General features: G+C 38.3%; 1 protein-coding gene across 2 annotated transcripts in view; it reads left to right on the top strand.

Moving 5' to 3' along the window:
* DMXL2 (Dmx like 2) overlaps positions 1 to 15,691 on the top strand; it is a 47,529-nt gene that overhangs the window by 23,660 nt on the left and 8,178 nt on the right. The window contains exons 18-34 of one of the 2 annotated variants that reach the window (XM_063169703.1): positions 112 to 1,791; positions 2,087 to 2,197; positions 2,891 to 3,060; positions 3,614 to 3,711; positions 3,873 to 4,038; positions 5,015 to 5,279; positions 5,862 to 6,946; positions 7,990 to 8,181; positions 8,839 to 8,915; positions 9,196 to 9,326; positions 9,975 to 10,223; positions 11,799 to 11,980; positions 12,291 to 12,421; positions 12,912 to 12,997; positions 13,228 to 13,429; positions 14,396 to 14,513; positions 15,296 to 15,358. In XM_063169703.1, the coding sequence (XP_063025773.1) occupies positions 112 to 1,791; positions 2,087 to 2,197; positions 2,891 to 3,060; positions 3,614 to 3,711; positions 3,873 to 4,038; positions 5,015 to 5,279; positions 5,862 to 6,946; positions 7,990 to 8,181; positions 8,839 to 8,915; positions 9,196 to 9,326; positions 9,975 to 10,223; positions 11,799 to 11,980; positions 12,291 to 12,421; positions 12,912 to 12,997; positions 13,228 to 13,429; positions 14,396 to 14,513; positions 15,296 to 15,358 (5,006 nt within the window). The remainder of the gene's footprint in view (positions 1 to 111; positions 1,792 to 2,086; positions 2,198 to 2,890; positions 3,061 to 3,613; positions 3,712 to 3,872; positions 4,039 to 5,014; positions 5,280 to 5,861; positions 6,947 to 7,989; positions 8,182 to 8,838; positions 8,916 to 9,195; positions 9,327 to 9,974; positions 10,224 to 11,798; positions 11,981 to 12,290; positions 12,422 to 12,911; positions 12,998 to 13,227; positions 13,430 to 14,395; positions 14,514 to 15,295; positions 15,359 to 15,691) is intronic. The other variant, XM_063169704.1, reaches the window with a different exon arrangement.

Raw genomic sequence — 15,691 nt, 5'->3', positions numbered from 1 at the left:
AACACCACGTTGTAAAGTTCTCTAGCAGTAGGTAGACAGTGTTATATCTGCCTTAATCATAAAGGCATTCTATAGTGTATTACTAAAAGCAAATGTTTGTTCTGACTTCAGGTCACTTGAGTTCCTCATCAATATACCCTGTCTGCCTCGCACCGTATTTGATAGTAACGTCCTGTTCGGACAACAGAGTGCGGTTCTGGAGATGCACTGTAGAGACTGACCTGAACAGCAGAGCTGAGGAGAAGGAGACCTACCACTGGAGAAAATGGCCTTTAATGAATGATGAAGGGGAAGACAACAGCAGTACAGTGAGCATAATAGGAAGGCCGGTTGCTGTTAGCTGTTCTTACACAGGACGTCTTGCAGTAGCATACAAACAACCCATACAGCATAATGGGTTTGTTTCCAAAGAATTTTCCATGCATGTTTGTATTCTTGAATGTGAGTCTACTGGAGGATCAGAGTGGGTTTTGGAACAGACAATTCATCTGGATGATTTAGTAAAGGTTGGAAGTGTTCTTGACTCAAGGGTCAGCGTGGATAGTAATTTATTTGTTTACAGTAAGTCAGATGCTTTTTTGAATAAAGACAAATACCTGGTGCCCAGTATCAAGCATTTGGTGCATTTGGACTGGGTTTCAAAAGAAGATGGTTCACATATATTGACAGTTGGAGTGGGTGCCAATATCTTCATGTATGGAAGGCTTTCAGGGATTGTAACAGATCAAACCAGCAGCAAAGAGGGAGTAGCTGTCATCACCCTGCCTCTAGGAGGGAGCATAAAACAAGGTGTGAAGTCAAAGTGGGTGTTGCTGAGGTCCATTGATTTGGTTTCATCCGTGGATGGTACTCCTTCCCTGCCTGTGTCTCTATCCTGGGTGAGAGATGGAATACTGGTGGTGGGCATGGACTGTGAAATGCATGTTTATGCTCAGTGGAAACACGCAGTCAAGTTTGGTAATGGAGAAAGCGACGTTTTTCCTTCTGAAGACTCAACAACACAAGATCCATTCAAAACAAGCGCAGTGGTGAAGAAGACCAGTGTAATTGATGGGGCAGGTGTTGTGGATGATGTTTTTGGCACTCCAACTGTAATTCAGGATGGGGGCCTCTTTGAAGCTGCTCATGTTCTTTCACCTACTCTACCCCAGTATCATCCAACCCAGCTGTTAGAACTGATGGACCTGGGTAAAGTTCGCCGAGCCAAAGCCATTCTGTCACATTTAGTTAAATGCATTGCAGGAGAAGTTGCAATAGTCAAAGACACAGAAGCTGGAGAAGGGACTGGTCCTAAACGCCATCTTTCTCGCACCATCAGTGTGAGTGGCAGCACTGCCAAGGACACCATTACTGCTGGGAAAGATGGGACCCGAGACTACACAGAGATAGACTCGATTCCCCCACTGCCGCTGTACGCACTGCTTGCTGCAGATCAGGATGCCACCTACGTTGCCGAAGAAACTTCTAAAATACCTCAGGGCTCTGAAGACCATGCAAAGAGAAAAGCAGAGGATCAGTACTCAGATCTGTTCCAGGTTCAGCCTGTTACAACCGAAGACTTTATAGATTTCGAGCCTGAAAAGAGGGAGAGTAAATCCAAAGTTATTAATCTGTCACAGTATGGGCCAACTTACTTTGGCCGAGAACACGCCAGTGTCCTTTCAAGCCACCTGATGCACTCAAGTTTGCCAGGCCTCACTCGACTGGAGCAGATGTTCCTTGTAGCTTTGGCAGACACTGTGGCCACGACAAGCACTGAACTAGATGAGAACAGAGATAAGAATTACTCAGGTTAGTAACTGACATATTATTGAATTGACATTCTTATTCTTCTCAGCAAAGGTAAACTTAGTCCTTGGGTATTTTGGGATGACAAAGCTGAAAGCTAGCATCACTTATTCAGGTTAGATACAGCAGGAAAGAAAAACAGATGTAAGCAAGAACTTGTAGTTCATACATAATAAATAACTTGTAGTTCAGGTTCTCAGCAGCCTTGACATACATTGCTCACACAATATTATGATAAATTGTCTCCATGCCTGCTGTAGTCAGCTGCATGTTTAAAAGTGTGTTTCCTGTGGCACAGGAAGAGATACCTTGGATGAATGTGGCCTCCGGTACCTGCTGGCCATGCGCCTGCACACCTGCCTGCTGACATCCCTGCCTCCCCTGTACCGTGTCCAGCTGCTCCACCAAGGTAACCCTCACAACATCTGCTTACCTTTCATTTATAATGTCATATTTCTATTCTCTGCATATTTTCAGTTTCATTAAGGCCATTATCTTGCAAAGGCTTGATGTAGGCTTCCCTACATGCACTGTAAATAGCTCTAGAATAGAAGATTCTGGCCTATCCAGTTTGGGGCATGAATAAATTGCCCAACCAGATAAAACACAGATTATATAGGTAATTCATTATTTCCTTACATAAGCATGGGTTTATCTTAAAGAATATCTATTATTTTCATCACAGCTGGTTTTTTTTTTTTTTTTTTGCTTAATCTGAGTAAATGTTGTGAAATAAAAACATTTCACAAAAAGCAAAGAAGTTACCACCTAAAGAGCAGAGAGAAGGGTTTCTAGCCCAAAATGGGTCTGCTTCTGGGATAATAGAATATTTTTCCTTCTGTCCTTCAGTATAAATCTTGTATAGTTTTGAATGGAGTACTGGAAAATTATGAAAGAAGTACAGAGTAGAGGACATCCCTAGCAAGCATAAAGATACTTCAGCTGTTCCTTTAACAGCTCTACTTGCTTTTGAGGGAATCAGTGTCTCTCAGATGTACCCAGCTCTTGGGTTGGAGGCCCCACTTTGCATCCCTGAAATATTCCATTTACTTATTAGCAACTCTTAGTCTTCTGAATTGTACCGGTTTATGTTATTGTTTAGGCCTGTCAACTTGCCATTTTGCATGGGCTTTCCATTCTGAGGCCGAGGAGGAGTTGATCAATATGATTCCTGCTATCCAGAAGGGAGACCCACAGTGGTCTGAGCTGAGAGCGATGGGCATTGGTTGGTGGGTCAGGAATATCAATACTCTCCGAAGGTGCATTGAGAAGGTACTTTTTACTGGTTACAAACTCTAGCTCCATGCTGTTAGATGTGCCTACTATACTAAATTTCCTAGCCATCTAATGTAAAAATACATTTTTAAATGTTACAGTTTATTCAAAGAATCCAGGAGCAAAACAATTATCTAGTACTCCAAATCCAATTACATGAGAGTCCTATATAAAACCCAAACAGTGTTCATTCAAGAAACACTGTTATTAGCTTAAGTATCTTTAAGTAATGGATCGCCAGAGGAATTTCACCTAATAGTATGAGTTACTGTAACAATTTTAAAGAAAATATTTTTATTTGCACATTGCTAATGTCCCACTGTGCTTGAGAGGGGTTGCTATCTGCAGTAGTGCTGTATTTCTGACTCTTAAAAGCATTTGCAGTGTAGAGCTCTGTTACGTAGTAATAAAACATTCTCACAAATTACTTTGCTGCTTTGTAGAGATAACACAGTCTACCTTGCCATCCTCTGTGACAAAGAACACAGGTTATTTAGCTAACAGCAGCTTTTATATTTTCATCAATAATAGTAGGCTTTGTTCACTACAGGTTGCAAAAGCTTCATTCCAGAGGAACAATGATGCCTTAGATGCTGCACTTTTCTACCTTGCTATGAAGAAAAAGGCAGTGGTGTGGGGTCTGTTTAGGTGAGTTCTGCTAACTTGAAGTTTGATTAAATGTTAATTGAACCAGGAATGCAAAGCAGAATTCATTCAAGAGTAGAGTTTAATTTCAAGCAATGTTGTTCAAGCGATAGTATGCCAAGGTACATAATAAATAGCTCTATACATTGCATTTCTTTATGCAGGTCCCAGCATGATGAAAAGATGACTGCCTTTTTCAGCCACAACTTCAATGAAGACCGATGGCGTAAAGCTGCTTTAAAAAATGCTTTTGCTTTGTTGGGAAAACAACGGTTTGAGCAGTCAGCTGCATTTTTCTTGCTAGCAGGTTCATTAAAAGATGCTATAGAGGTATCTGCTTTTGAGAAATTAACTTTCAGTTTCTAATTTGACCTATGTTACTGCATCCTTACAAGCTGTCTCTGATGAAGTTTTCACAATTTGTGGCAGCAGAAATAGGATGGTATGTCCACACAGGACTCCCTTTTGCCCTGCAGACATACCATTTACCTCCACACTACTGTGAAAAGCAACTGGGAAGCTGATTTGAGGGCCAGAATAATTATTCAGATACCATTTCTCAGTGGAAGTACTCTTGGGAGTACTTGGAACTATCATCACAGTTTGAACTGTGACCCTTCTGGCAAAACTTTGTTTGAACTGCACAGTTAAGTTGCAGCACTCTGTTCAGCCTCGAGCTATTCTGCATGACCTCTTGGTACAACATTAAGTAAAAAAAAGAAGTCAAGAGTTCTCTTGTGAAGCAGTGCTGGGGTCCCTTTTTAGTGGAGCTATGATTGCTGCTTGCCACAAGGGAGGTGGGAGCTGTGAGAAGGATCATAAGCTAAGCACTATCTCTCAGGAGAGGATGGGATTTAGAGAACCTTTAGACTATCTGCCTATTTATTTTCAGTGTGTTTGTCTTCACTTGAGAATGTATTTTCCTCAGAGATGTAATTCTACACAAGATGGTGGGAAAAATATCTTACCAGTGACATAATAACATGAAAGTTGGAGGGTGCAATTATTCTACTAGATGGACTAAAAATAGACATCCTTATCTTCTGCCACATTAATTTTTTAATGCTATGTACTACTATGCATACTGAAATCCCTAAAATAGAGAAAAGTACACCTCTTTCCAAACAGAAGAAAATGTTACTTGGATATCTATCACTTACCACATTTTTGACCTGAAGATTAATTTATACTTCAAAGAACAGATAAGAGGAGAAAAAAATATCTGTTCTGTAAACATATATTGCTATTCACTTTATTTTATAGAACTCCCCTTATAAAACAGCCTTTTCCCCACTGCTTACCATAGGTGTGCCTTGAGAAAATGGAAGACATCCAGTTGGCCATGGTCATTGCTCGTTTGTATGAATCGGAGTTTGAAACTTCTGTCACATACACCTCCATTCTCTATGAAAAGATTTTGGGTTGCCAGAAGGATGGAACTGGATTCAGCTGTACTAAGTTGCATTCTGATCCGTTTCTGAGAAGCATTGCATACTGGATAATGAAAGATTACACACGAGCACTGGATACATTATTGGAACAAACACCCAAAGATGATGATGAAAACCCAGGTAAGGGAAAAAATATTAATCTGATAGGGCAAACGTGTTAAGAAAAAGAAGAGAGGCTCTTCAGCCCTCTAACACCAAACTTAGTTCCTGCTGTCAGCTAAGCTCAGGAGAACTGTCTTTGTTTGGCACTTCATACAATACTTTTCTAGTAATAACTGCTGGTTGGTCTTTTTTCTAATGGACTTAAATTCTTATTCTTACTTCTAGGAATTAGCAGTATTTCCTATGCCATCTATTCAAGACTAATGTTAAGTGACAGGTGGCCACATAGGTTTCATATTCTCTACAGGAGTTTCCTTGGGGAAATCTCTACCTGGATGATCATCTCAGTTGCCTTATAGCTTAGCTGAGTGCAATGTAACCGTGAGGCAAATGATAGAATTTGTATCTTGCTACTCATCCAGCTCATACTTCTTTTCTTTTTGTGGGGAATAAGTAATTATTTCATTTTGTTTTGATAACTAGACCCAACATTATCTTTGTGTGTTTTGATAAATCCCTAATGCAGGAAATAACTGCAAAACAGAATAATACCACCTAGAAAGCATTTTAAATGGATGTCATATCTGTTTAATTCCTCAGTTATTGTCAAGTCCTGCAATCCTGTGGTGTTCAGTTTCTACAACTACCTTCGGACCCACCCTTTGCTCATCCGAAGATACTTCAGCTCACCAGAAGGAACTCTCGCCACCTTAGGTCTAAAAACTGAGAAAAGCTTTGTTGATAAAATTAATCTTATAGAAAGAAAATTATTCTTCACTACTGCAAATGCTCATTTTAAAGTAGGCTGCCCTGTACTAGCCCTCGAAGTCCTTTCCAAAATTCCAAAAATAAGAAAAAAGTCACCTCTAGCTGGAGAAAAAGATTCATCCAGTCCTTCAATCCAGGCTGATGCTTCAGATTCCAAAGCCCAGGATGGTGCTGGAAGTGGTGATATAGACTGGTCAAAACCCATTTCAACTTCCTTTGCTTTGGAGAGCACTGTTGAATCTTCAGCACAATTTGACTGGAGTCAACCAGCAGTAAAATTTGATGATGAGCCCCTTACTCTTGACTGGGGTGAAGACAAAAATGGATCAGATGAAGAAGACAAGGATGTTGGGATAATGATGAAAAAGTCTGATTCTAAGAGTGAAGATGAGAGGACCTCAGACACCAGCATGGCTCAAACACCACATGGGGAGGTTTCTGAGGCAGGAGACACTGAGGTTGATGTTATTGCTGAGCAACTGAAATTCAGAGCCTGTTTGAAAATCCTTATGACTGAACTGAGGACCTTGGCTACAGGTTATGAAGTGGATGGAGGAAAGCTCAGATTTCAGCTGTACAACTGGCTGGAAAAAGAGATTGCTGCTATGCATGAAATATGCAACCATGACACTGGGGACAAAGACTACTGTAAAACATATACCAAAGTAAATGGGGATCTGCTTGACCCCGAAGATATTATGGATAAGCCAGACATTGGCTCGTACGAACGGCACCAGATCGAAAGGCGCAGACTACAGGCAAAGCGAGAGCACGCTGAGAGACGCAAGTGGTGGCTGCAGAGGAACCAAGCTCTGCTCAGAGTTTTCCTCAGTTATTGTAGTCTCCATGGGGCACAAGGTGGAGGTTTAGCATCTGTAAGGATGGAGCTGAAGTTCTTGCTGCAGGAGTCACAGCAGGTAAACCAAATTCAAAATTCATTTCTGCTGATGAATGTGAAGAGTTCTAGACTGTCAGTTATGTCAAGTGCACGAGTTTGTGCCTAGATAGATTCTGGTAATGTTCTCTAAGTCTAATGGTCATTATAATGTTCCTGGAGAAAGAGCTTGCTATTTAAGTGTGCTGCTTTTCCCAATATGTATTATTTGGTTCTGAAGAATCTGCTCTGTGACACTGAAGATCAGGCTACTTATGATTATGGAATAAAAATGTTGCTGGTTTATATTGTAGCTGCAGCAATGTATGTATTACTATGACATAATTTTAATCACAATTTCTAGGTACCTGTATAATAAATTAAATTCACAGTTACTGAAGTAAAACAAAATCTCATTCCTAGACCTCTGTAAATCATGCAAAGGAGCTACAAGGAATGAGATGTTAGCTTCAAGGCTCAACAAATAATATAAACTCAGACAGGTATTCTGTTATGGCATTTTCTGCATTTTGTACAAAAAGAGATTTTACAGCAAATGTTAACTACTACACTGAGCTACAGCAAATAATCTGATACTGGGCAAGTCTTTTCACATGCTCTAGTCCTAGATTTCTCCTGTTTAAAATAGGGCAACACACAGCTGTTTTGGTTAGAATGTACATTAAAGCATTTTTTAAAGTTCTGTTTGTTTCCCCTTGAGAAACTCAGATAAGTACAAATTAGGCTTTTTTCCTAAACTCAGACCAGTGACCAGTTGTACCAACTTGTGCTACTGCAAGTACACGTTTAGTTACTGTTTCTTAAGAGACAATGTCCACACTTCCTAATGAACTACATAAAAATACTCTTCCTGCATGAAATCAAAATGTACTCCAGCAAACATGGCTGTCAGGTCTGAACCTTATAGTAAATAATAACTTGCTTTTGACAGTAAAATCTTGTCTGTAGTGAGTAGACAACAGTGGAAGAGGATAAATAATCTGGGAAATATATTTAAGATGTAAAATTATCTCTATTTTTTTTTCAAAGCAATAATTTCAAATACAATCTTTTCTTTTATAACAGGAAACTACTGTAAAGCAACTTCAGTCTCCACTTCCTCTACCCACAACACTACCACTGCTGTCTGCAAGCATAGCATCCACAAAAACTGTGATAGCTAATCCTGTGCTGTACTTAAACAACCACATCCACGACATACTTTACACTATTGTGCAGATGAAATCACCACCACATCCTAATATTGAAGATGTCAAGGTAATTCATAGCTTTAATCTAAAGCCTAATGTTTGATGAAATGGACAGTATCATTTTCTTCACACTGCGAATTTCATTGAAATTTCCAAGAAATCCTTGCATTTCCTCTTTTTAAGAGCTGGACTGTTTCTCTTCCATTGTGAGGCAGAACCAGTTATTTTGTTATTCCTAGAGACTAAAGGAATCTATAAGCACATAATTGAGGTAAGAAAAGAGATTTTAGACAAAAATATTATATCATGACTACACAAACTTTTTGTATTTTATGTGTATTGAGTAGCTGTTACTACTTTGAACTGCAGTGTTATATAGTACAGCTTCCAGGAACCATTCCATCAAATTCATTGTCATAACAGGACATGCTTAATCACTACTTCAGTATGCTCATTTACTGTGGCTGTTCTGTATTAGAATAAAGTTAATTATCTTGAGATAATATTAGAAGGTGTTGACTGCCATCAAATTATCTTGAACAAATAGTGTTGATTTTCTAAGCACTGTGCTGTAAACTCAAAGTAACATTCAGTTACTATTTCATGCACTTGCTTTAAAACTACAACAGTCCTGCAGAACACATTTCCAATACCCTTTAGAAAGAAATGTATTTTACTCACCTTTTAAATGAAACATATAGCTCATTGGTTCTCTTTATTTTAGGTGTACACACTTCATTCTTTAGCAGCTTCACTTTCTGCATCCATTTATCAAGCACTATGTGACAGCCACAGCTACAGGTAAAGAGGGAAGTTTTCATACAGTCCTACATTTGCAGTATACTTTGTGCATCCTAAATGGAAATTCTTCCTGCATGTGACTTAAAAAGGGATTAAATGTTTGTTTATGGGTAAAGATACTTTTACACATTAAACATTGCTTACTTTGATATGCCCGATCAATTTTACACAGATAAAATAACACCATTCAGGGTTTTTCAGTAAACAGTAGGAAAATATGATGTCACTCTCACTTGGTGTACTCACTTTCTCATCAGAAAAAAAATTTATTTGTATGTAGCAGTCAAACAGAAGCAAATCAGTTTACTGGGATGGTCTATCAAGGACTGCTTCTGAGTGATCGACGCAGACTGAGGACAGAAAGCATCGAAGAGCACGCAACTCCAAACTCATCTCCTGCTCAGTGGCCTGGTGAGACTAAAATTAGGTTACTTTTAGCTCCACTGGACCAGCTCCATGTGCCAAAATTATTTCAGTGTCCTGTATGAGGGATGAAATAGTCGATAATCCATGACAGAGGTTTCTAGCTTAATTCTCAAAATAGTAACAGCCTTTCACATTTTCACATATCAAAACAAATAAAAATAAATTTTGTACATGGCAAACATCTTGTCTGAAGAAGAGACCATCATCTTTAGGATAAACTTAATGACAACTTGTCACCACAAAATGTTTTCCTCCAGTCTGCCTAGCCCCTTAGCAATACTGCCTCTCTTGTCTCCACAGCACTGTCCTTCATGTATGCTGCACTTGGTATAGCTGTCAAAGCAGCTAATTCTGATGTACAACATAAATGGTGGAAATGGTGCGGGAATTTCATAGGCGCACTGAACTGCCCATAGTATTTGCAGAGAAGTGCAATGCAAAAGTCCCAGACCTAAGAAGGCTTTTTATAATTTTGATCTTTATAATTTTAAGAAAACTGTTAATAGTATGTTTCATTTGAATAAAAGCATCATGTGGCTACTTGTGTTTACTATAAAATGTGGAAGTAAAACGTTTTCTTTTTGTCCATTTGTCCTCCTACTCATTTAACCCCAGAATTTTTCCTCTTTGCAGGTGTGAGTTCACTTATCAACCTGTTAAGCTCAGCTCAGGATGAAGACCAGCCAAAGCTGAACATCCTGCTGTGTGAAGCTGTTGTCGCCGTGTACCTGAGCCTGCTGATCCACGCCCTGGCCACCAACTCGTGCAACGAGCTGTTCCGGCTGGCGGCGCACCCGCTCAACAGCCGCATGTGGGCCGCTGTCTTCGGCGGGGGAGTCAAGCTGCTCGTGAAACCCCGCAGGCAGTCTGAGAACATCCCAGGTACGCTGCTCCAACGGTGGGCATTTTGTGCCTCTTCTGGTAGGAAAGCCTGCCTTCCTTTAAAGAACAGAATTTAAGAAACTACCGGCAAGAAAACACATTAACTAAAAAGTTGAAACAAATAATAGCCTCACAGCTGTCCTTTGTAATGGTGTACAGCACAGTTTGAATTGCATTAAAACTGTACAATTATTATAATAGTAATATTAGGTGCTTATTTATAATATTTTTCAGGAATTTCAGCCATTATTTTTAGGAAAAAAAAACATGGGTGATATAAATCAGTTAAATAATATAAATCAGTTATTAACACATCAGTCAGTGTTAATACCTATGGGTTTTTTAATGGGAGATGAGTGTTGTTATTTAATGACTGCAATAAGTAGGAAACAATATTTCTGAAATCAGTTTATATTGCAAGGTAGGATTTCACCTAGCACGACACCACAGAGAAGAAATACCAACTTAGTTTGGCAGAAAAACAGCTCATGCATATGTAAGCTCCAACTAAACCCAGGATTTTTCAAAGATGAGCAAGTATTAATATGCTGTACGAGGAAAAGCAAAAGTGGAGATTGAATTCAGACTCTGAAGACAACGACAGATACAATCATTTGTTATAAACTTCAGCAATACTAAAAATCACATCACACAGACTTTTAAATCACCAATAGGCTTGAAACTTATGCAAAAATTAGACATTCTCTCTCCAGAATATAAAACCAAACAGTAATAAGGCATTGCACCATTACAACTATGCACAACAGATGTTTGTCATTCATGGAATAAGTTAAACTCATTTAGGGCAATTATTTTCATAAGATAATAGTGTTAATAACTTCTGTAAGTTGTGTTCATTTGAGATGTATTCTGTTTTCCTTTAACCTTCAAGCTGCTACAGCTTCTGATGTTTCAGAGGATGGTAATGAAGGTTTGTAAAGACTTGCAGTGTAGATGAGTGTTAGTAGTGGCTTTTTTGGACAAACAGAATAGTTTTTAAATACCTAGCTCCCTTGTAATAAAGTAAGTGTAATATTCGATGTTTCCAGGCTAATAACACTTTAAAAAACAAATCCTCATTAATATTTTGATTACTATTAAGGCATTTTAAATCATAACCTTTAATTGTCAAAAAGCCTGTCTTTCTATTAAAATATTTTCTTTGCTGTCCTTAGAATTCCTTGGTTTATATTTGAGTAACTGCTAATTGTGCAGCATACTGTTTGGTGATATTTTACATATTACTTTATTTCTCAACAAATTATCTGAGTTTCTTTATTTCTTTCTTGAGAAATTTTTCAACTAAAAGACTTTTTAAAAGCTGCATCTCCTAAGAACTTAAACCAATATATAAAAACTATTTTTCAAAATATATTCAATGTCCAAATGCCACAGTTATTGAATTTATCATAATGAAACTTTTTTATGATTACACTTACTTTATTTAGGCTGGCTTTGATTCTAAATCAGTAGAAATTAGTACCAATAACAGTGGTGTTAGTTGCTTCAGCTATAAAATAGAGACATTTTAAAGATGCAATACTAATATCAGCTTTTTTAACTACCTGAATTTAGCACCTCCTCTTCCATCAGAAGAAATGGATAAACACCGCCGCCGGTTCAACATGAGAATGCTGGTGCCAGGCAGACCAGTAAAAGACAGCAATGTACCACCACCTGTACCTGCAGAAAGACCCTCTTATAAAGAAAAGTTTATTCCTCCAGAACTCAGCATGTGGGACTACTTTATGGCAAAGGTAATTGAAAATTCCATTAAGTTTTAAGGGACAACAATAAAGTGAAAATTTTGAGCGCTCTTAGTAGTAAGACGCAGAATATTATCCTGATAATAAAGGATAAAGAGCCTACAAGTCTATTACTTCACTTTCAAAACATGCCTCTTATCAGTAATAGTGATTAACACTTCCCCCCCTTGCTAATTAATTGTATTTCTAGAGACACTGACTTAAAGGTTAGGTTGCTATCATTTAAACTCTATGGGAGTCATAAGTGAAGTTAAAGAGATGAGAATATTGTTTTTATACAGACTTTTGCTTTGCCTTGCAGCCCTTTCTCCCTTTATCAGACAGTGGTGTTATATATGATTCTGATGAAAGCATTCACAGTGATGAGGAAGAGGATGATGCTTTCCTCTCTGATGTGCAGATCCAGGAGCACACAGATGCCAATTCTTACAGGTCAGCAGAAATTGTCACTATTGTAGAATAATTATGTTATATGCTTACATTTGCTTCCAAATTTCAAAAAAATGGATCTTCTGCACCATCCAGCATAATTGAAGCAATTTTAGTACTGTGGGCAGACTTGTCTATGGCAATAGGATTACAGAAATTACAAATTTTCATCACAATAACAGTTCCCCATTTACTTGCCAGAAAAAAGGGATTAGGAAGTTAAAGTTGGTGTGGTTTGCAATTTTTTGGGGAGAGGAAAACAACTGAGAAACACCCATTTTCATTTTTAAGACTCAACATCATGAACCACAATGCCAGCTGTAGAATAATGGTTTAGACTGTTGATTCAAGCATGCAGCTTTTCAATGAGGTGCAGGTTAAATACAGCCTTTCTGCAGTGTTTTCTAACCTGTGTATTTGCTTGAAGAAGAAAAATACTTTGTAGATAACTCAATATTTTTTTAACATGACCAAATCTATTCTTTTTATACAGCTGGGCTCTTCTGCATCTGACAATGGTAAAATTAGTTCTGCACAACATTAAGAACTTCTTTCCCATTGCTGGTCTGGAATTCACCGGTATGCTAAATCCTGCTTTACATTTTATTTTTCTGTATATATTGCTTTCTGTCAGACTTTATATTTTAGTTCTAACTTTAAAATAATCAAATACCTTAAATATTGCAATTGCCAACATGTACATTTCCTTTCAAGATTTTTTTTATGGTTATGTTATTATGGGGGTTTTATACTCGCTGTAGCTTAATTTCTTTTTCTCCGAGCCTCATTTCATTAATATTTCTGTTTAGATCTGCCTGTAACATCTCCATTGGGCATTGCTGTAATAAAAAATTTAGAACACTGGGAACAGATTCTTCAAGATAGAATGGACCAGTTTGAAGGCCCACCTCCAAACTACATCAATACTTACCCCAGTGATGTGGGTGTAGGGGCAGGACCAGCTCTTCTCCGCAATAAAGCAATGATTGAACCTGAGAACACACCTTTCAAGTAAGTGTTTTTTGCCTAGGATAAACACATTCTTTGATCACAGAAATTCTAAAGAGCATTTCCTCCTCACGTTAAACAGCCAAACAAAGATTGTCTAGCTCTTAGGTCTAGTAGCCAAAGTTTTACAGAAACCATTTACCCACATCCCTTTGTTCATTCTTATGCAGCTACCTGTCTCCTGCAGCAGCCTTTACTTCCTCTGCTGCACTTCTCACAGCTGCAACAAGAAAGGAAGATTAGAAAAGAGCAGAGGTTGTAGGAATAGAGGGCAGTGGCCGTTGCTGGGAACACCCTGTTCAACCTGTTTTACTATTCCTTCAGTAGCAGTTGTCTCTCACTCTATCCCAGCAGCAGAAGAGTTATATAATACATGCAGATGTCTGGGGGAGGAGGAAGACAGTTGTACTAAGGTCCTTTTAAGGCTAATCCTCTTGTGTTTAGACAGTGTCATGCCTGGAGGTGTCTGTAAATGCAGATAGTGAACTGTGTTTTCAACTCAAAAATAGCTTTGCTCAATATATTAAACTACAACTGAGTCAAAACAGTGCTGGGGGCAATTTTGGGTGCCACAATACAATAAGGATATAGAACTATTAGAGAGCATCCAGAGGAGGGCAGTAAGGTGGTGAGGGGTCTGGAGGTGAAGGTGGTGAGGGATCTGGAGATGAAGCCCTGTGAGGAGCAGCTGAGGGCACTGGGTCTGTTCAGCCTGGAGGAGACTGAGGGCAGACCCCACTGCAGGTACAGCTTCCTTGTGAGAGGAAGAGGATGGGCAGGCACTGATCTCTGATCCCTGGTGACAGTGACAGACACAAGGGAATGAATGCCCTGAAGCTGTGTCAGTGGAGGCTTAGGTGTGTAATTAGAAAAAGCTTTTTCACCCAGGAGATGGTTGGGCACTGGAACAGGCTCCGTCCCTCCAACTCAGGATACCCTGTGTTTCTTTCTCTCTTCTGTTTTATCCAGATCAAAGGATTACTCAGCTCTTCCAGCAAAAAGGCTCTGGCATTTTCTTGTGAAGCAAGAACTCCTTCAGGAGACTTTCATAAGATATATATTCACAAAGAAAAGAAAGCAGAGTGAGGTAAACAAAGAATGTAACTTTTTTAAAAAAAACAAAGCTCAATTATAACTGTTCTTCAGTCTCCTCAGTATTTAATTTTTCTTCTCATTTTTCATTGATATTTCAGTTTCTCTTATTTAACAATATTTGGATTTTTTTCAAAATCAACATGACTGTTGTTGATTGGGATATCAACTGAACCAAATATTTTTGAGCAAGACATATCTCACCTTTATGTATTTGAATACTATCCTAATAAACAGAACATTTGCAGTAACAGTTATAAGCAAAGAAATTTGAAAAGTCTTTCTTTTTTTGGTGTGTCATACTGAAAAAGAAATTTAAATGTGCTATTCATTTGTGTATATGTATATATGCATGAGTAATATATACATATAAAGGTAATATTATATAGTAATATATAATATGGGTCTTTACAAATTGTGCTGGTTACAACTGCTGTGTTCTAACTGAAAATTTAAGCCAACACATAAATATCATGGGAAATAAGTATATAATTTAATATCTTTTAGAATTCCTGTAAGTATGGAGTTTGTGTGTGTATTACTCCTCCATTTATTTACTATATCATACATTTTGTGTTCATTTAGGAGGCATTACATTTTAAGTGAGTTTGTTTAGATTCCTGTCTTAGTTTCTGTGCCTTTTATAAAAAGTTAAAAATACATTTGTCATCATTTACTGACAGAGTGGCCTTTAAAATCTAGTTTGGAATGTTTCATTCTTTTTTTATATTTGTTTGTGCATGTGTTTTGTGTTTGTGACTGTGTGATGTTATGTAGTCTGTAGAAGATCGTGTGGAGCAGGTCAAACAAAACTGCGTAGCAGAAGATCACAAAAACAAGGTAGTATCCCTTCTCCCAAACCTCTAGCACATTCTTAAAAGTTCTGTGGAACTGGCTTTTCTTTTCTAATGTGACTAACAGAAGCTGTGTGTTCTGTGTAGTCTGTGTGACAGGCTTTTAATCCATGAACTAACTTCGGATGTCCTGATAATTGGGATGAGCGAACACCTTGTAAATAGTGTTGCACACACAACTTTGTGTTTCTTACACTCAAATATCACTTTTGGCTACTAGAACACCAAAGAGTATGAGAAGTCTAAAGTTTAGCTACTGAAACAATGCTAAGGCCACTGAACTTTTCTTGCATGAATTTTGCACTCTGAATGTATCACT

This window comes from Melospiza melodia, chromosome 15, assembly GCF_035770615.1.
Source record: "Melospiza melodia melodia isolate bMelMel2 chromosome 15, bMelMel2.pri, whole genome shotgun sequence".
In the NCBI taxonomy this organism is placed as follows: Eukaryota; Metazoa; Chordata; class Aves; order Passeriformes; family Passerellidae; genus Melospiza; species Melospiza melodia.
This window is presented reverse-complemented; position numbering and strand designations above follow the sequence as displayed.